The sequence below is a fragment of the Aquarana catesbeiana genome, linkage group LG05 (assembly GCF_042186555.1).
Source record: "Aquarana catesbeiana isolate 2022-GZ linkage group LG05, ASM4218655v1, whole genome shotgun sequence".
Taxonomy (NCBI): Eukaryota; Metazoa; Chordata; class Amphibia; order Anura; family Ranidae; genus Aquarana; species Aquarana catesbeiana.
Genome location: NC_133328.1, coordinates 582,480,068 through 582,501,442, shown reverse-complemented (window position 1 = coordinate 582,501,442; position 21,375 = coordinate 582,480,068). Strand labels below are relative to the sequence as shown.

Genomic DNA, 21,375 nt, shown 5'->3' with positions numbered 1-21,375 from the left:
CTCTCGGTCCGAACTAAAGATCGGTAGCCAGCGGGACTTGCTTCTGATCATGTGACCACATGATTGCTGATCCTTCCTGCCCCCGGGCGTTCACAACTCCTTAAGAGGACACCAGGGCAGTCAGAAAGAGGTTGCAAGGCTTCAAAAGCTGCCAGAGATTATTTTCCTATTCTTTTCCTCTGTTTTAACAAAAGGTCACGAAAGAATAATAGCGGTGAACCTTTTCCTATACAGTGCACTAGACAGTGCATGCATTCCAGTTGACATGTCCAATATATCCAGGGGCACTTTAAGTGGTAAGGAGAGCTACTGTACACTCATTCTGGTGCTACAGATTACTGAATTGAAGAATTTCTAGGATGAGAAATAAAAAACACAGCCAAAACCCATAATGAAAGGCTTTTTTACACGGTCAAACAGTCAACAAGCGCCTCCAGCAAGATTGTAAATATCTAATTAAATGGAGACAGCAAGAGCACACCTTTTCAAACCTCTCTGTTCACAGAAGAGTAGCGCAAAGTGTGGTACTTAGAGTATATAATGAAAAAGTTACCTTCAAAGAAAAATAAGTAGATACAGTAATATCAGCAGTTAAATTTCCATGTAAATATAGATTAGTCTTTCTCTGTTTCAATAGTTTTTATTATTTTTTTAAAAAACAAGTAAGATAAAAAAACAAAGAGATCATATAATGGAACAGCGAACAATCCTCGTCTGCTCCAAGCATGTAACAGGGAAACATACAAATACAAGGCTAGGTAGAAACTGATGAGGACCACAGCACCTTAAGATAAGAACTGCCGTGGGAACCTCTAACGTGGGTAAACTAGAGTTTAAGGAAAGCATCAACTTTTTATATAATACTACTAGAGCGTTCTAGTAATATAAGTGCAGGAGGTACACCATCCGGTTAACCCCTCGATGAAGCAGATATACATACGAAAGATCATGGACTTGGGAGCCTAGCATTGCTACAACTTAATCCTGATAAAATAGTATTAGTGGCAATAATGCCCCTTACTCAAATTGTGCGATAATTAAGGCACTTGTAACTATCACCATTGTAACTATCCCATATGAGGCATCAAATTCCCCAAAATATGCCTAGAATAGAGCATAAAAAAAGAGCTACATACACGTGATGCCAAGTTTGGCTAAGAACAGTGAAGGGAAAAGCAAAGAAGGAAACGGGATAGGAAGAAGGAAAGAGGAAAATCCATACGGGAGCCTCCCACCCGTCGACTTAAGAAATATATCTCTATGCATTAGGGACCTGCAAGTAGGTAAGTCAAGGGACCATGCATTATCGAATAGGGATTTTTTGTCGTGTAGAACACTCACAATATTTTCATTCAACATGATCCACGTAAGCTTGCGTTTCATTATTGCCATATCTATAACAAAGCTTTTCCATGCTGTGGCAATGGCAATTTTTGCCGCAAGGAACATGAAAAGAATCAGTGTCTGGGTATGTTGGGGTACATTATTCACTGGTTTATTCAATAGAGCAAGGGTCTCCAACCCCTGGGCTGCGGCCCACTACCGGGCCGCAGCCTGTTTACAGGCGGGCCGCAAAGTCTCCACAATCTGAGGTGCAGCGGCTGCGGGTGAGCAGAGAGATCACTGCCAACACGCACTTCTGCCCACAAAGCCCTGTCGCTACACTGTTGGGGGTGAAGCAGGCGAACAGAGAGATGACATCAACTCCCACCACCTGCCAGCATCACCACTGTTCCGCCCACACAGCCCGGCTGGTATACTGTTGGGGGTTAAGTAAGCGAGCAGAATAATGACATCATCTCCCACCGCCCGCCCGCATCACCGCTGTTCCGCCCACACAGCACTGTTGGAGGTGAAGCGGGGAGCAGAGAGACGACATAATCTCTCACCGCCCGCCCCGCATCACCGCTGTTCTCTCTCATGCGGAACACACCACTCCACTGCACTGCCTCTGTGCTTAGTGACAATTTGCATCTAGGAGGCAGGAGACAGTGGCATGTGCAATCTGCATCTGGTGGCATGTGGCAAGTGACTGTGGCAATCTGCATCTGGTGGCATGTGGCAAGTGACTGTGGCAATCTGCATCTGGTGGCATGTGGCAAGCTGCATCTGGTGGCATGTGACTGTGGCAATCTGTATCTGGTGGCAATCTGCATCTGGTGGCATGTGGTAATCTGCGACTGGTGGAAAGTGACTGTGGCAATCTGCATCTGGTGGCATGTGGCAAGTGACTGTGGCAATCTGCATCTGGCGGCTTGTGGCAAGTGACTATGGCAATCTGCATCTGGTGGCATGTGGCAAGTGACTTTGGCAATCTGCATCTGGTGGCAATCTGCATCTGGTGGCATGTGGCAATCTGCATCTGGTGGCATGTTACTGTGGCAATCTGCATCTGGTGGCATGTGGCAATCTGCATCTAGTGACAGGCGATGTGGAAAGTGGCAATCTGGTGATATGCACCGTGGCAAGCTGCATGTGGTGGCATGTGAAAAGCTGCATCTAGTGGCAGATTCTGCATTATGGTGAACTATTTATTTTTATATTAAAGATATAAGATTATAATAAAAATAAAGGGCTTCAATCATCCTGACACCATATTAACCATGGTGTTGTGATGATTCAAGTGCTAACACCAGCCTTTTTCTGACAAATTGGCCGCAAAAAAATGCATCGTCACCCAGACCACCCCCCCCCCCCCTTGGGCCTTGGCACAATTTTCATCCATAATGCCGGTCCCCGCTGCCAAAAAGGTTGGGAACCACTGCAATAGAGCAACCCTAGCATCTTTAATTACATTAACCATAGTGACCGAAAATATAAATGAATGAACCCTCATACAAAAGTGGCGAATCTTGGGGCATGTCCACCATATGTGTAGTGTTGTGCCCGTCTGGCACAACCCCTGTAGCAGGAGGGTGATGCTCCAGGATTCATTTTAAACAGATGCTCCGGCACTAGGTACCATCTAACATGCACTTTGTATCCTGCCTTAATCAGGGCAACATTGAGGATAGCTTTATGGATTCTTGAACTCCATTTGTCCAGGTCCCTCTCCCACGTCACCTGGTAAGACAATTTAGTCAGGGGGCTGGTGAACAGTCTGTAGAGCTTTGAGACACCCCCCCCCCTCCCCCCGAGGAGCCGCATCCTGCATAAACCTGCTTTCAAACATGGTGCATACTGTTAGATCAGCGGCACCTTTTTCAAAGAATTAGGAAAGTGCAAAATTTGTTTTAAGTGGAAGTTCTCCGTGGGAGGCATCTCCAAGCTGTCCACAAAATATGAAGAGGGAGGTATTACTCTGTGGTCCAAAAAGTCGCCTATGAGATTAGCCTTTCTCAAACTTTTCAACACAGAGGAACCCTTGAACTAACTTTCTGGTCCCAGGAAACCCCTGCTAATAATTACTGTTGGCCAGTAACACACCTCCTGTATTAGAGTTCCTCCACTCTGGATGAAGGGGCACTTTTGGACAGTAGCATTGTAAGTTTGGGAGGAGGGTAACATTAGATGTACTAGCAGATTTAAATGGACTTGACTAACAAATTGAAGCTGAATTACAGCTGATCGACTTCTGTACAAGTAGCCTTCTGGTATTTTTCTGCTCAATCAACACTGCAGGCTTTAGCCGTCAGCGCTGATCAGTGTATTCTGTTGGCGGTGAAATATCCCTGCTGTCAGAATACCATGACTTGGCGGGCAGGATTCCCTAATCAACATCAATTTGTGTGGAAGGGGGACCATCAGGTAAAAATAAAGGAAAAAAAAAGCCTAAAGAAAGAATGCAGCCACCAAATCTAAAATTGGTTTGTTGCAATTTAAAACATTTTTGTTTGGGGGTTTAATGCTGCTTTAAACACAGGGAACCTTGATCTGGGAAGCATAGAGTTTATTTATACTTTCCAAGTAATTTCTCCTGCATTTAAATAAACCAAATGTAGAAGGATAGTATAGTCTCAATATTAAAACCCTACGGACTAAGACTAGGATGCCATCAAAGTTCATGTGTGTGTAAAGGCAGGTGTCTCAATACTTTTGACAATATAGTGTATTTTGTTGCTGGCCATGCTGGTTATTTTACATGATGTACATAATTATTGCAACATATGCTGGAAATCATGTCATTGATTACTATACAGTGAGGACCAGGCAGGAGAGAGTTAATTCTCTACAGCAGTCTCTTTATAATGAGAGAAGATGTATCACAACGGGGATTTCAGGGATTAGCATAACGAACATGTACAAAATGGAAAAAATCAACAGTAGATCTTTTGAAGATTACACTAATACATGGCATGATGTGACAACTTCTTCGTCTTCCCTTGGGCCAAATGCCTTTACAGAAGAACACAGGGTAGCTTGTTAGTATAAGTAGATATCAGGGGGTTGAGTAGTAGCTCTTGAATTTTGCATACTGCTAAATGTGAGCCCAATAAACTTAGACAATACTGTAAACAGAATCCATGATATCAGTGACCCACCAAGTAGTGAAGGCACGATCAGAATAGCAGCTCCAGATTACAGTGTAAATCATTATAGCAAAGTTTGGTTCCCAATTATCCAACCTGCCAGGCATTTTTTTCCTTAAAGTGAACCCGTGGGCAGGCTATGGACATGCAAGTGTTAAATAAAATTGAAAACAGTCCCTCACTGACCTCTGTAGCTACAGAAACTGCAGAGAAATTCATTCAGAACCACAGCAGAATCCCTGAAAGTGATTGTAAAAGTTTGCATTTTTTTTTTAAATAACATGTTATACTTACCTGCTCAACCAATGATTGATCACTATACTGACCCGCTGCCAGCACCATTTGAGCGCTGTGACCAATCACAGCAGATCATATGACAATTATAAACAATGGATGGCTTCCTTTTATGTCATCCATTGTATACAATTGTGTTGCTAGCTGTGATTGGTCACAGTGGTCACATGGTACAGACAGGGCCAATCACAGGCAATCTGTACCATGTGATTAGCTTTGGCCAATCACAGATAATCACAACAAAAACACTGAATGAATCAGTTTTATTCATTAAAAATGGTTGCTTATACCAATGAAATCCCTTGGTATAAGCAATCATAATGTGTAAAAAAAAATCCTGATCACTTCCCCTAGGGAAGTATAGTGTTACTATGGTAGCACTGTATTGCTCTGGTCAAAGTGTGTTTTTTTACATACTGTCACCTGTCAATTTCCCTGATCACCGCCACACCAGTTATATGATAGCGGCGTACTGCACTGGTGACAGAATGTAAAAAAAAAAAAATTGTAATTTTTTTTTTTTCATTTCTTAATTTTCCACAAAATTGTGACAAAAAATTACAGCTTCAAAAAACTGCCATGCCTCTTACTAGGTACATTGGACTTTGAAATATTTTCACCAAGGAAAGGTATCAGAATACACTTTGACCTAAATTTATGAAGATTATTTATTTGCAAATTATATAACAGAAACAAAGAAAAGCGTGTTATTTTCAGAATTTTCAGCTTTTTTTTCATTTATTTAGCAAAAAATAAAAAAAACCCAGTGGTGATTAAATACCACCAAAAGAAAAATGGATTTTCAAAACAGCTTACCTGTAAAATCCTTTTCTTGAAGTACATCACAGGACACAGAGCACCATAATAATGACTATCTGGGTTATATGCTACCTTTAGGTGATTGGACACTGGCAACCAATAGTAAGAAGGTTCCTCCCATATAACCCCTCCCCTACGGGAAGTACCTTTAGTTTTGTAGCAAGCAATGAAGATCCCAAAAAAGAAGGGAGGGACCTCTGTGTCACATGATGTACTGGTAAGCTGTTTTAAAAATCCATTTTTCTTTATCGTACATCACGGGACACAGAGCACCATAATAATGACTATCTGGGATGTCCTAAAGCAATGCATTTGAGGGGAGGGAACATAGTATTCCTAGACCCCATTCAGGCCCAGGACTTATAAAGCTGTTTGCAGCACTCTGTGGCCAAAAACAGTCTCCCTTTGAGATCTAACATCCAGCTGGTAAAACCTGGTGAACGTATGAACCGAAGACCAAGCGGACGCTTTGCAAACCTGAGCCATAGACACCTGTTGGTGCACTGCCCATGATGCACTAACTCCTCTAGTGGAGTGAGCTTTGAGATACCGAGGTGGAACCTTGCCTCTCAACTCATAAGCCTGGATAATGACCTGGCGAATCCACCTAGAAATAGTTGAACTAGTTGCTGCCTTCCATCATGGCGGATAGAGCCTCTGAGGACGTTCAAGGACCGGGTCCCCCTCTGTTTGGGGTCCACACCCTTGGACCTGTAAGGCACCCTTCTGGTTCCCTTGGGCAAGTAATAGACCAGGAATACCATATAACAAGGGTCCAGCGCCATAAAGGACACATTACAGGTAAAACCTCGTTCTTGAACCGAGGCTCGGGTACCAACCACTTTAGCTTTCCTTGCCATCCGAATGGATCCGATTATAACATCCTCATTGGGACATCATTGAAGAATTTGAAGAGCTTCAACAGCCATGACCTTCAAGACATTAGCAAAAAACTAAAGGTACTTCCCGTAGGGGAGGGGTTATATGGGAGGAACCTTCTTACTATTGGTTGCCAGCGTCCAATCACCTAAAGGTAGCATATAACCCAGATAGTCATTATTATGGTGCTCTGTGTCCTGTGATCTATGATAAAGAAAGCTCCATTTGTGTGAAAAAAAAGATCAAAATTTCTTATGGGTAAAGTGTTGCATGACCGCGCAATTGTCATTTAAAGTATGACAGAGCTGAAAGCTTAAAATTGGTTTGGGCAGGAAGGGGGTGAAAGTGCCCAGTATTGAAGTGGTTAAAGGTAGGTTAAAAAAAAAAAAAAACATGTCATACTTACCTGCTCTGTGCAGTGCTTTTGCACAGAGCAGCCCTAATCCTACTTTTCTTGGGTCCCCTGCCAGCACTCCTGGCCCTTCCCTCCTGCCGATTGCCCCCATAGCAAGCAACTTGTTATGGGGGCACCAGAGCAGGCTCCCTCCTGAGCCGCTGCTCTGTGTATACATTCACACACAAAGTATCCCAGCTTTCTCCTCATTGGCTCACTGGCTGTGATTGACAGCAGTGAGAGTCAATGGCTCTGCTGCTCTCTCAGCCAATGAGGAAGAGACCCAGGAGAGCTGCTGCTGGATCGGGATTGGGCTCAGGTAAGTATTAGGAGAGCTGCTGCACACAGAAGGTTTGTTACCTTCATGCATAGAATGTGTGAAGGTAAAAGACCTTGAGCTCTTACAACCACTTTAAGGTAAAAAACCTTCAGCCTTTAGAAGAACTTGAAATTCTTTGAGTTGTTCTCTCAGCAGCTCAGATCTTTCCTTCCTGTTTTCACTTCCAAGCAGTGACTCAGCTCACCCTGCTTCCTCCTCCTAGCATTGACCTAGCTCATTCTGCTTGCTTCTCCCAGAGTTGACTCAGCTCGCCCTGCTTCCTCCTCTTAGCAATGACCTAGCTCATTCTGCTTCCTTCTCCCAGAAGTGACTCAGCTCACCCTGCTTCCTCCTCCTAGCATTGACCTAGCTCATTCTGCTTGCTTCTCCCAGAGTTGACTCAGCTCGCCCTGCTTCCTCCTCTTAGCAATGACCTAGCTCATTCTGCTTCCTTCTCCCAGAAGTGACTCAGCTCACCCTGCTTCCTCCTCTTAGCAATGACCTAGCTCATTCTGCTTCCTTCTCCCAGAAGTGACTCAGCTCACCCTGCTTCCTCCTCCTAGCATTGACCTAGCTCATTCTGCTTCCTTCTCCCAGAAGTGACTCAGCTCACCCTGCTTCCTCCTCTTAGCATTGACCTAGCTCATTCTGCTTCCTTCTCCCAGAAGTGACTCAGCTCATCCTGCTTCCTCCTCTTAGCAATGACCTAGCTCAATCTGCTTCCTTCTCCCAGAAGTGACTCAGCTCACTCTGCTTCCTCCTCTTAGCAATGACCTAGCTCATTCTGCTTCCTTCTCCCTGAAGTGACTCAGCTCACCCTGCTTCCTCCTCTTAGCATTGACCTAGCTCATTCTGCTTCCTTCTCCCAGAAGTGACTCAGCTCACCCTGCTTCCTCCTCCTAGTATTGACCCAGCTCATTCTGCTTCCTTCTCCCAGAAGTGACTCAGCTCACCCTGCTTCCACCTCCTAGCAATGACCTAGCTCAATCTGCTTCCTTCTCCCAGAAGTGACTCAGCTCACTCTGCTTCCTCCTCTTAGCAATGACCTAGCTCATTCTGCTTCCTTCTCCCAGAAGTGACTCAACTCACCCTGCTTCCTCCTCTTAGCATTGACCTAGCTCATTCTGCTTCCTTCTCCCAGAAGTGACTCAGCTCACCCTGCTTCCTCCTCCTAGTATTGACCCAGCTCATTCTGCTTCCTTCTCCCAGAAGTGACTCAGCTCACCCTGCTTCCACCTCCTAGCAATGACCTAGCTCAATCTGCTTCTTTCTCCAAGAAGTGACTCAGCTCACCCTGCTTCCTCCTCCTAGCAATGACCTAGCTCATTCTGCTTCCTTCTCCCAGAAGTGACTCAGCTCACCCTGCTTCCTCCTCTTAGCAATGACCTAGCTCATTCTGCTTCCTTCTCCCAGAAGTGACTCAGCTCACCCTGCTTCCTCCTCCTAGCATTGACCTAGCTCATTCTGCTTCCTTCTCCCAGAAGTGACTCAGCTCACCCTGCTTCCTCCTCTTAGCATTGACCTAGCTCATTCTGCTTCCTTCTCCCAGAAGTGACTCAGCTCACCCTGCTTCCTCCTCCTAGTATTGACCCAGCTCATTCTGCTTCCTTCTCCCAGAAGTGACTCAGCTCACCCTGCTTCCATCTCTTAGCAATGACCTAGCTCATTCTGCTTCCTTCTCCCAGAAGTGACTCAGCTCACTCTGCTTCCTCCTCTTAGCATTGACTTAGCTCATTCTGCTTCCTTCTCCCAGAAGTGACTCAGCTCACCCTGCTTCCTCCTCTTAGCATTGACCTAGCTCATTCTGCTTCCTTCTCCCAGAAGTGACTCAGCTCACCCTGCTTACTCCTCCTAGCATTGACTTAGCTCATTCTGCTTCCTTCTCCCAGAAGTGACTCAGCTCACTCTGCTTCCTCCTCTTAGCAATGACCTAGCTCATTCTGCTTCCTTCTCCCAGAAGTGACTCAGCTCACCCTGCTTCCTCCTCTTAGCATTGACCTAGCTCATTCTGCTTCCTTCTCCCAGAAGTGACTCAGCTCACCCTGCTTCCTCCTCCTAGTATTGACCCAGCTCATTCTGCTTCCTTCTCCCAGAAGTGACTCAGCTCACCCTGCTTCCACCTCCTAGCAATGACCTAGCTTAATCTGCTTCCTTCTCCCAGAAGTGACTCAGCTCACTCTGCTTCCTCCTCTTAGCAATGACCTAGCTCATTCTGCTATCTTCTCCCAGAAGTGACTCAGCTCACCCTGCTTCCTCCTCTTAGCATTGACCTAGCTCATTCTGCTTCCTTCTCCCAGAAGTGACTCAGCTCACCCTGCTTCCTCCTCCTAGTATTGACCCAGCTCATTCTGCTTCCTTCTCCCAGAAGTGACTCAGCTCACCCTACTTCCACCTCCTAGCAATGACCTAGTTCAATCTGATTCCTTCTCCAAGAAGTGACTCAGCTCACCCTGCTTCCTCCTCTTAGCATTGACCTAGCTCATTCTGCTTCCCACTCCCAGAAGTGACTCAGCTCACCCTGCTTCCTCCTCCTAGTATTGACCTAGTTCATTCTGCTTCCTTCTCCCAGAAGTGACTCAGCTCACCCTGCTTCCTCCTCCTAGCATTGACCTAGCTCATTCTGCTTTCTTCTCCCTGAAATGACTCAGCTCACCCTGCTTCCTCCTCCTAGAATTGACCTCAGCTCACCCTGCTCTTTCCAAGCAGTGACTGGGCTATCTTTATCTGCCCTGCCAGTGGTGACTCTGCTCACTCTTTTCACTGTGGAAGCAGCGACTCCTCTCACTGTATTCCACCTGCCACCTCTTTCTGCTTCTTCTCCCAGCAGTGACTCATATTTCTGCTTCTTTTCCCAGCAGTAAATTACCTCTTTCTGCTTCTTCTCCCAGCAGTGACTAATTTTCCTGCTTCTTTTCCCAGCAGTAAATTACCTCTTTCTGCTTCTTCTCCCAGCAGTGACTCAGCCCCTTTCCAGTTTGTTCCTCCCTATTATAAACATAGAGCTCTGGGAGGGGGAAAAGCTTGAGTTGAGCCCTCTTGAACAACTTTAAAGTGCTACTAAACCCACAACAGTAAAATAAGTCTGTATATGCAGTAAAGCATCCTTGTTTTTCTCACTGTGGAACCTAAGGGGTTAATCCTCTGCATTTTGTAAAAAGGCTGATCCTGTATGCATAGATCCTCCACTGTCCTCGGGGCTTTTTTTCAGTGGGAACGCAGGGGAACGCAGTTCCAGCACTGTATGTATGTAATAGCAAGGGGTGTGGGGTGTGATGGAGGGTTTATTGATGCTGGCTGATCTATTGTCACTGGTGGGGATCTGTATTTTTGTGATGGTCTATTGATGCTGGTGAGGGATCTATTGTTGCTGGGGGGATCTTATGTTGTTGGTAGGGATCTACTGTTGAGGTAGAGGTCTATCATTGTTTGCTACTGGAGGGTCTATTGTTGCTGGTTGCTGGGAGAGCCGTTGTTGCTACTGGAGGGGGGGGGGGTAATGCTGCTTGGGTGGATCTTTTGTTGCTGGGTGTGGTATTTTGTTGTTGGTGGGAGATGGGTAGGGGGTGGAACCAAGGGACAGTGCTCATAGATGGGGAAGGGGGCAGAGACAAGTAGTGACTCAGAAGGGGGGACTTCCTGCACCTATTCTGTCCCCAATATATTTCCTGATAATACAGAGCCAGGGGAAAGGCTGCACATGCTAAGTTTGGTGTGTTTTGCTAAAGAGTTTTTTTTCTTGGGAGGGTGCATGTGACCAGCACAGGGCCAATTAGCACTATACAGAATAGAGCAGGGGTCTCAAACTGGCGGCCCTCCAGCTGTTGCGAAACTACAAGTCCCATGAGGCATTGCAAGGCTGACAGTTACAAGCATGACTCCCTCAGGCAGAGGCATGATGGGACTTGTAGTTTCGTAACAGCTGGAGGGCCGCCAGTTTGAGACCCCTGGAATAGAGGGTCAGGGGTCCTGGATCCTGATAGGACAGCCAGAGTAGAATGAAAACTTCTCCTACAAACTTTAACCAGACACTCATAGAAGTCACAACTGCTGTATACTGCTGATGATAAAAGGTATTTAGTAGTTTATATTTACAGGCGGTCCCCTAGTTACAAACATCTGACTTACGAACGACTCCTACTTACAAACGGAGGGAGACAACAAGAAGTGAGAGGAAATCTCCCTTAGGAAAGGAAATTCACTCCTGTAAGATTTATTATGGGAAAAAAGTACCTCCACCGATGCTTTATCACCAAGGCTTGTTTCCACAACAACCCAAAATTTTCAAAATCCAATTGTCATTGGGATAGAAAGTGAGGTGAAATCTTCTGAACAGGGGCACAGACAGCAAAACAAACATTACAGGGGTGTTAACCCTTCCCTATGCTATCCAAAAAGCTTAAAAATATTTTTTTTGGCTGGAGCTACACTTAAAAAATGTACCTGTTCCGACTTAAACAGATCCAACTTAAGATCAAACCTTGTTTGTAACCCAGGGACCGTCTGTACTAAAATAATTGCATTTCCATGTTCTGTGTACTGTAGGAGACCAGACATAGGGTCCTGGGGTTTAGTAACACTTTAAAAATTCTGCTGTGAACTTTGGGAATTCATTTTTCCACAGTACCTGCAACTACAGACATCAGTGAGGGCTTGAGGAGATATAGCCAGTGGCACTAGTATCTGCACCTATAAACATGTATGCTTGGCCAATACAAGTGTACATAGGGCTGCACACTCTGCTATCAATTGTTCAGTAGTTAGAGATCCACTTCCAATGATCTGAACCTCCTTTTGTATATCTAGGGACACCTGTAGAACCCCAAAAAATGGGGGGGGGGGGGGGACACGCTTCACTCAGAAAATTGAAGGTTATTTTTTCAACTTGTTAGTGTATAGGTTCATAACACATCACTGGTCACCGCTGCAGAAGTTAGCAATACGAAACCCGGCCAATCAATATTCGGGTCTTACAGTCATTACCTTCCAGAACCCATCTGGGCATTAAATGATCAACCTCAAAGTTCTTAAATAATTCAAACCTTTTTTTCTCTCTGGGCTGAAAATTCCCTGTTGCATGGCAGAAAGCTCCATCTAGTACTAGCAGTTCAGAGATTAATTAGATTTTAGCACAAATGTATGCTATAGTGAAGGCCTATTTACCTCTGTGATTTGTCTGTATGTGTGGGAGGCAAGATAGGAAGCTGTACAGTGCCCTCTCCAAGTGAAATGGAATGTGCTTCCGAATCCAAGGGATAGGAAATGTCATGTCAATGTACTTCTCAACAAGGCCATTGCAGTGCAGACATGTCATCCATTATTTTGCTAGTGAATTAGTATATAGCACTATATATAAATAGTATATAATTAGTATAAGGAAAGGGGAAAAATGTCCCCCCCAATTTTTTTTTTATATAGTGAACTTGGTTGATTTCTCCCAACTTAGACCCACCTCCAACTGTTGTGATCAGATGAATGCATTAAAGTGGTTGTAAACCCTCCAATACAACTTAAGCTCTTTGAAATGTAGATAGCACAGGCAGCTGATCGCTGCCTGTGAAAGTGCACTCACTGTTTTAGTTGCCATAGAAATCGTCCTGCAGTGTTTAGTGACGTCAGCCGCGTTTGCGCATTAGGTATATTGATTAACGGCACACTATGTGTGCTGATTCTCTCTCCCCTGCATGCCGTGTCATTAGCTTCCTCTGAGAACGGCACAGAGGTGAGTCTCGCAATGCATCAATGGATTCGCTCTGTTGCTGTAGTAACGGCAACCGAGCTAGAAGCTCGGTTTCGACGCTATGGCGCATGCGCGAGGTTTGGACAGGGAAGCATAGTAAGGGCGGAAATGACGTCCACAAACTATTCAACATACAGGAGTTACAATGGCGTGGCCAATACCCGGAAGTCACGAAATAATATAAAAGAGAAATAAGGCATTTTCAAAGCTCATTTTTTCATTTATACTTTAAAGCATATATATATTTAAAAAAAAAAAAGAAAAAACGTACTGGGTTTACTTCCTCTTTAACATCTGCCTATTTATATATTTATTAACAAGTCTGTTTATTAATATTTACTCCCAGTAAAGTAGATGAACTGCATTATGCAACAAAACCCTACTTTATAACTCCATTTAACATTTTTCTTTTTTTTTTCTGGTTTATTGAAACTTAAACATTTTTATTTGATTACATGAGCTATTACTGTACCCTCTTGCCAAACTCTGTCATAATTTATTCTTCTCTTTCTATAACTCTATATGCATTTATGTTGAAAAAATTGTACTTTTGTTCTAAATAAAAATTACTTGGTTAAAATAAAAAAACTGATGCAAGCAGATAAGAAAAGTTGCTCTTATAGTACAAACACAAGCAGTTCAGAGTACCACATGGTGATTTGTGGTAAAATCCTGCACAACCGCAAACAAATAAAATAAAAATTCTGACATGGAGAAAGATTCGAATTTTGAGGGTAGCTATGGCTTGAGCTCTGAGTTCATTTCTGCTCTAAGTATTTACATACAGTATTTACCTGGGTTCCGGGGTTCCTGGAGCGTTCTTCACTACAAATGACCTATGTACAGACACGTCATGGTGCTTAACTGCTGCCGGGCAATTAAATGCACTACAGATGGGCCCATGTTTAATTTAAGTTTGCTTTTTTATCCTTTTATTCTCATTTCAAAAAAAATATTTATAAGAAAATGCCTCTGACTCTGCTCATTATTCACGATTGTGTTGGGAAGAGTGAATTTAATGAAGAAATGGCAAGTTAATCAAGGGACTTTTTTTTATAAGAGAGCTCATCCATCTGTGCTGTGAATTCCATGATTACTGGAATGTACTTTAAAAGACATATGGTATAAACATGTGCCTGTTTCCATCATATGTAAATAAAAGAATGGTGCCATAACCGATTCTTTATTTGACAAAAATAGTCTTAAAAATCTGCAACAGAATGGCACATTGATATCAATATTATGTGATGGTACAATATGTTCCAGCAATAATGCTGCCGAGATTGTTAGAAGGAGATGCAGCAGAAAGTAGTTACCAAATTTTATTAAGCAAATGTGAATAGAAACAATAAACACAGCAACCGAGTGAATACTCTATAACACAGTGATGAATTTACACAGATATAAAATGCAGCAATTAATCCAGCTCTCTAATCATTAAATTTATTTTTTAAATGCATGCAGTGTACTTGAATTTGACCTGGTATCAGACTCTTTCAGTCCCTGTACAGCAGGACTGGAACGTGAGAGTTAAAAGTAACACAATCAGTTCATGTGCTGACACACTAACCCTGGCACTGACCTAGATCAAACCTTCATCTAGGTATTTTTTGGGGATTATTTTATTATTATTAATATATTATATTATTATATTATATCATTAATATATATATATATATATATATATATCTATATATATATATATATATATATCTATATATATAGATAGATATATATATATATATATAGATAGATATATAGATATATATAGATAGATATATAGATATTTTCTCAACTAAAGATTTTATTGTAACAAAACAAAGAGAAACCGTACAGTTTACATAGAAAAACCAGCAACGATCCTTACAGTCATTACAGAAATATATCATCAATCGACATGGAATCAAGGCATATATAGTGCAATAGTACAAGCCGTGCACGTATCACTCAGTATTCATTAGGATTGGATACAAGTCACCGTTTACCCCAAACGTCTTCATTGCTTTATCGCAACACATGAGGTCTGCCTCCCACACATCAAGATGCTAATGCCGCGTACACACGAGCGGACTTTCTATCCTACTTGGTCCGGCACACTTTCCGACGGACTTTGTCCGCCAGGTGCGCCGGACTTTAAAACGAACGGACTTGCCCACACACGCCGGGATTTTCCGGCGGGCTAAGTCCGCCCGTCTTTCCGACGGACTTTCGCCGGAGTTCCGGCGGACTTTCAGAATGAACGGACTTGCCCACACACGGACAAGTCCGTTCATTTTGAACGTGACTCAGGTGCGACGGGACTAGAAAAGGATGTCAATCTTGCCGCTTTTATCGGCTAGATTGACACCTTGCGAGCCCCGTCGCGGGGCATACCAGGCCCTTAGGTCTGGTATGGATTATAAAGGGGAACCCCGCTACGCCGAAAAAACGGCGTGGGGTCCCCCCTAAAATCCATACCAGACCCCGATCCGAGCACGCAGCCTGGCCGGTCAGGAAAGGGGGTGGGGACGAGCGAGCGCCCCCCCCCCTCCTGAACCGTACCAGGCCGCATGCCCTCAACATGGGGGGTGGGTGCTTTGGGGGAGGGGGGCGCCCTGCGCCCCCCCCCCCAAAGCACCTTGTCCCCATGTTGATGAGGACAAGGGCCTCTTCCCGACAACCCTGGCCGTTGGTTGTCGGGGTCTGCGGGCGGGGGCTTATCGGAATCTGGGAGCCCCCTTTAATAAGGGGGCCCCCAGATCCCGGCCCCCCACCCTATGTAAATGAGTATGGGGTACATGGTACCCCTACCCATTTACCTAGGAAAAAAGTGTAAGTAATAAAACACACCACACAGGTTTTTAAAATATTTTATTAAACAGCTCCGGGGGGGGGGTCTTCTTCCGGCTTCGGGGGTCCCTCCGCTTCATCTTCTCCCGGCGTCCGGTTGGTTCTTCTCCGCTCTCCGGCCTCTTCTCCCGGTGTCGCAGGTCTTCGGCCGGCCCCTCCGCTCTCTTCATGTAGCTCTATTGCGAGCGGAGGTCCGGACTTCTGGGCTTCTTGGCTTCTTGGCTTCTTGGCTTCTTGGCTTCTCTTCTCTTCTCTTCTCTTCCCCCAGATGTTGACACGACGCTCTCTCCGGCTGGACTGGTCTCTGAGGGCTGCGTTGTGACTTATATAGGCGGAGACCCCGCCCCCATATGATGTCACAGTCCCTGGGCATGCTGGGACTGTGACGTTTTAGGGGGCGTGGTCGGGGGGCGTGGTCGACCACGCCCCTAAAACGTCACAGTCCCAGCATGCCCAGGGACTGTGACATCATATGGGGGCGGGGTCTCCGCCTATATAAGTCACAACGCAGCCCTCAGAAACCAGTCCAGCCGGAGAGAGCGTCGTGTCAACATCTGGGGGAAGAGAAGAGAAGCCAAGCCAAGCCAAGAAGCCAAGAAGCCCAGAAGTCCGGACCTCCGCTCGCAATAGAGCTACATGAAGAGAGCGGAGGGGCCGGCCGAAGACCTGCGACACCGGGAGAAGAGGCCGGAGAGCGGAGAAGAACCAACCGGACGCCGGGAGAAGATGAAGCGGAGGGACCCCCGAAGCCGGAAGAAGACCCCCGAAGCCGGAGGAAGATCCCCCCCGGAGCTGTTTAATAAAATATTTTAAAAACCTGTGTAGTGTGTTTTATTACTTACACTTTTTTCCTAGGTAAATGGGTAGGGGTACCATGTACCCCATACTCATTTACATAGGGTGGGGGGCCGGGATCTGGGGGCCCCCTTATTAAAGGGGGCTCCCAGATTCCGATAAGCCCCCGCCCGCAGACCCCGACAACCAACGGCCAGGGTTGTCGGGAAGAGGCCCTTGTCCTCATCAACATGGGGACAAGGTGCTTTGGGGGGGGGGGGCGCAGGGCGCCCCCCTCCCCCAAAGCACCCACCCCCCATGTTGAGGGCATGCGGCCTGGTACGGTTCAGGAGGGGGGGGGGCGCTCGCTCGTCCCCACCCCCTTTCCTGACCGGCCAGGCTGCGTGCTCGGATCGGGGTCTGGTATGGATTTTAGGGGGACCCCACGCCGTTTTTTCGGCGTAGCGGGGTTCCCCTTTATAATCCATACCAGACCTAAGGGCCTGGTATGCCCCGCGCTCGCCGCAATAGGAAGATTTGTTTTTCCTATTGCAGCGAGCGCGAGATGCAATACCATCCCCTCGTGTCGTATTTGGTCTGTCGGACCAGCCTACACACGAGCGGGCTTTCCGTCGGACCAGCACACACACGAGCGGACTTTCCGCCCGAAACTGAGTCCGACGGAAAGATTTCAAACATGTTTGAAATCTAGGTCCGGCGGGCTTTTGGGAAGAAGTCCGCCGGAAAAGTCCGCCGCCGCCCACACACGGGCGGATTGTCCGGCACACTCTGGTCCGCCGGACCAAGTATGCCGGAAAGTCCGACCGTGTGTACGCGGCATTAGAATTCCTCCCAATGCCTGCCTTCACCTCTAGGTTACCTAAACAATTATGACAATAGCCTGTCCAGCACTAGGTCAATAGGCAAAATGCCGGGGGTATCTAACCAGGGCGACCATAGTTTATCAAATTTATTTGAGCGTCCCCATTATTATTAATATTTAATTTATTTTTTTCACACACACTTTTTATTTTTTATTTTCTCGGCAAAGAGAGAGAGAGAGATACAACGTTTCTATTACTCTGCTGATGTATGTTCTATAGCAGCCATCGGACGTCTGGACTATAAATCTGTGTCTGCACAGCTCTGATTGGCGCTGTGTCAGTCACATGACATAAAAGAAGGCTTTCAGAATAGACAATCAAAATAAATAATTAAGAGCAACAAAATGTTTTTACCCACTTGAGCTCCGGAAAGTTTTACCCCCCCCCCCCCCCCCTTCATGACCAGAGCACTTTTTGCTATTCAGCACTTTAACTGGCAATTGCGCGGTCATCGTTTCTTGATGCCCTTAAAATGCCAGGACAAAATAAATACCCCCAAATGACCCGTTTTTTTTTTTTACCAGTGCAGTACAGCGTCATCATATAACTGGTGTGGGCACTGACTGCTGACAGTATGTTAACCACTTGCTTACTGGGCACCTAAACCCCCCTCCTGCCCAGACCAATTTTCAGCTTTTAGCGCTGTCACTCTTTGAATGACAATTGCACGGTCATACAACACTGTACCCAAATGAAATTTTTATCATTTTTTCCCCCACAAATAGAGCTTTCTTTTGGTGGTATTTGATCACCTCTGGGTTTTTTATTTTTTGTTAAAAAAATTCAAAAAGACCAAACTAAAAAAAAAAAAAATACAAAACCGTTTCATATTTTGTTTATAAATTGTTTATTGTTTGTTTATATTTTGTTAATAAATTTCGCAAACAGTTTTTCTCCTTCATTGATGTACGCTGAGGCTACACTGATGGGCATTGATAGACTGCACTGATGGGCACCGATAGGCTGCATTGATGGGCACTGATAAGGCGACACTGATGGGCACTGATAAGGTGGCACTGATGGGCACTAATAGGCGGCACTGGTGGGCACTGATGAGGTGGCACTGGTGGGCACTGAGATGTGGCACTGATGGGTGGCACTGAAGGGCATTGATAGGTGGCACTGAAGGGCACTAATAGGTGGCACTGATAGCTGGCACTGATAGCTGGCAGTGATGGGCACTGATGGGTGGCAGTGATGGGCACTGATGGGTGGCAGTGATAAGCACTGATCGGCACTGGTAGGCAACACTGATAGGCAGCACTGCTAGGTGGCACTGATGAGGCACTGATTGGCACCACTGGTGGGCATTGATAGGTGGTCACTCGTGGGCATTGATAGGTGGTACTGATGTACTGGTGGGCACTGATTGGTGGGCACTGTGGGCACATATAAGGCGGCTTTGCCTCTCCCTGCTCGGGACCGATGTCCCTTCAACAGAAGCCGGTGATTAGCTTTTTTTTCTCCTTGCGTTGTCAGCGTGAGAAGAAAAAAAAAAAAGATTACCTATCCTCTGTTTACATCACGTGATCAGCTGTCATCGGCTGACAGCTGATCACGTGGTAAGGGGCCCCTTATTCCGATCTGTGATCACCTGAGTCTCATTGACTCGTGTGATCACAGCGCGTACCGCGCACGCCCTGCAGGGGGGCATGGCCAGCTTGCAAAGGGGAGGACGACTATTGACGCCCTCCTGGCAAAGCAGATCCGCACTGTAGCCGTCATTCGGCTATAGCACGGATCTAAAGTAGTTAAAAAAAGTATATTTTTTTTAATTACATCTTTTAAACTTTTTTTAATCTTTTTTTTTTTTATCTTTTTTTTTACATACTATAATCAGAGTAGTTCAGTGTCACCATAGTAATACTGTACTACTCTGTGGGGGGGGGGTTATATTTTTTACACTTTGATTGCTGTAACAATGATGATCATTGTAACAGCAATGAATTGTCCTGTCAGGATTAGGTAACATTCATAACAGATGTGATTACTAGTGATTTGATTGTGATTGGCTAAAACTAGCACCACATGGTACAGGGTGCTGTGATTGGCCCAGGTGCCATAGGAAACACAGCTATTATGAATGAATTCATTCATAACAACTTTGTTGACCTTGTGATCGCATAGCGATCACAAGATCACCAGTCCGTGGGCACCTCAATCCCTGCACCCATAACCCAGAACAGGCTGTATGATGTACATGTATGTAATCCAGCCTGCCTGTGCCGCCCGCTCACAGAAAAAGTATTGTGGGCGGTCGGCAAGTGTTTAAAGCTAATTACAAATCTATATTTCCAAGAAAAATTGTATTCTTTTTGCAATAACATGCTGTAGGCGGAGTTTAAGTTGACTTACAATAGCTTTCATACGCTAACAAGATCTGGAGAAAGCATTTACAGGCTGTGTCACACCCCTCCAGCCTGTGTCTAGGGTGTGTATGTTCTGGGACTACCAGGGAGGTGAAGCCTTCATCAATCACCATCTCATCTCCCGCCCTCATTGTGCTTAGGAATACGACGACAAGAAGTAGGGAGGGGAGTGTCATTTACCACTGTGTATACACCCACATGTGTAATTCTATATTCATGTGGGCTGCACAGATAAGAAAAAGGAGGAAATTGATAGCTTAGAAGGAAACTGAAACTGGAGGATGCTCAGTAGATGTGGCAATGGCTTTTCTACACAATCTCAGGTTGCAGAGGGGACACAGACAAGGAGGAAGGGACAGTGAACAGCAGGATCAACCAGTTTTTTTGCAATCTACAGAAAACGAATGCTCTAGTGGCAAAGTGAGTATGAACATATGTAATGTGTAATATAACATGTATTGACAGTTTATAATGATTTGGATTTAAATAGTAACTTCACTTTTGTTGAGAAATAAGTATTCCCCTCTGGGTGATCTATGTACATTGCAGGGATTTTAACAAACTTTGTTGCAGATTCCTACTTTTTGTTATGCTGAAAAAATAGCTGTTTGTTTGCCTGTGTCTGACTGTGGAAAGTGAATCTAAGGGGAGTGTCTTTTTGATTATCAATCTGCTACTGCACTTGCAGAGTTCTAATGAGGAAAGTGGCAGAGTCTGTATCCCTTTAGATGTGATTTCCCTTTGTGGCTATGTTATCAAAAATGCCATTTTCGCTGCAGGAGATGCCCAAAATCGGACTTGTATCTTAGTGCAGACTACTGGGAAAATCAGTAAGCCAATCATTCAACAGGAAATGAGGTATCCGAGGGTTTTCATATACACCATCATTGTACAGGTAGCCATTTTGCAGTGCAATTTACAGAAAATTACAGCGCTGCAGATTGAAAACGTAAGGTAATTTAACATTCAGGTACAATATGACTTGTGTAGCAATTGCATACGCTATAATCATTTTTTTAAATTTGCTATTTTTTTTCCTCACAAAAGTGGAGTTAGCATTGAATTGCTTCCCACCCAGCCTTTAGTACAATGATGGCCAAGCGGGATTGCTGCCATGCTGGGTGGACATCATATGACATCCTCCCAGTATCGGAGCCTCACTGTGACGCGCTCTGTCACCAGCTGTGTCACCATGTGATCTCTGTGAGCAACTCTGTAATAAAAAAGGAAAACAAATATTTAAAAATACAGAGAAAAAAATTATTAAAACCTTTTTTTTTTTTTTTTTTTTTACATACTGTCACCAGTCAGTGTCCCTGTTCATTGCCACACCAGTTATATGTTGACCCTGTACTGTGCTGGTGACAGTTTGTAAAAAAAAAAAAAATATTTTCCAAAAAATTGTGACAAAAAATGTACAACTTCAAATAACTTGCCATGCCCCTTTCTAAATACCTTGGACTGTCTACTTTCCAAAAAGGGGTCATTTGGGGGGTATTTGTACTATCCTGGCATTTTAGGGCCTCAAAAAATTAGATAGGCCATCAGTATATCAGGATTGATTGATTTTCAAATATATACCATAGTTTGTGGACTCTATAGGGCCTT

The 21,375-nt window shown here is 44.9% G+C and overlaps 1 protein-coding gene across 2 annotated transcripts in view; it reads right to left on the bottom strand.

Annotated features, from left to right (window-relative positions):
- The window catches only part of BAALC (BAALC binder of MAP3K1 and KLF4), a 130,347-nt gene that overhangs the window by 24,119 nt on the left and 84,853 nt on the right, over positions 1–21,375 (bottom strand). The window contains exon 1 of one of the 2 annotated variants that reach the window (XM_073632082.1): positions 12,335–12,455. The exons of the other annotated variant lie outside the window; for it this stretch is intronic. Coding sequence (XP_073488183.1) covers positions 12,335–12,440 — 106 coding nt within the window. The 5' untranslated portion in view covers positions 12,441–12,455. Of the gene's footprint in view, positions 1–12,334; positions 12,456–21,375 lie in introns of those variants that run through there. 2 annotated transcript variants of the gene reach the window in all.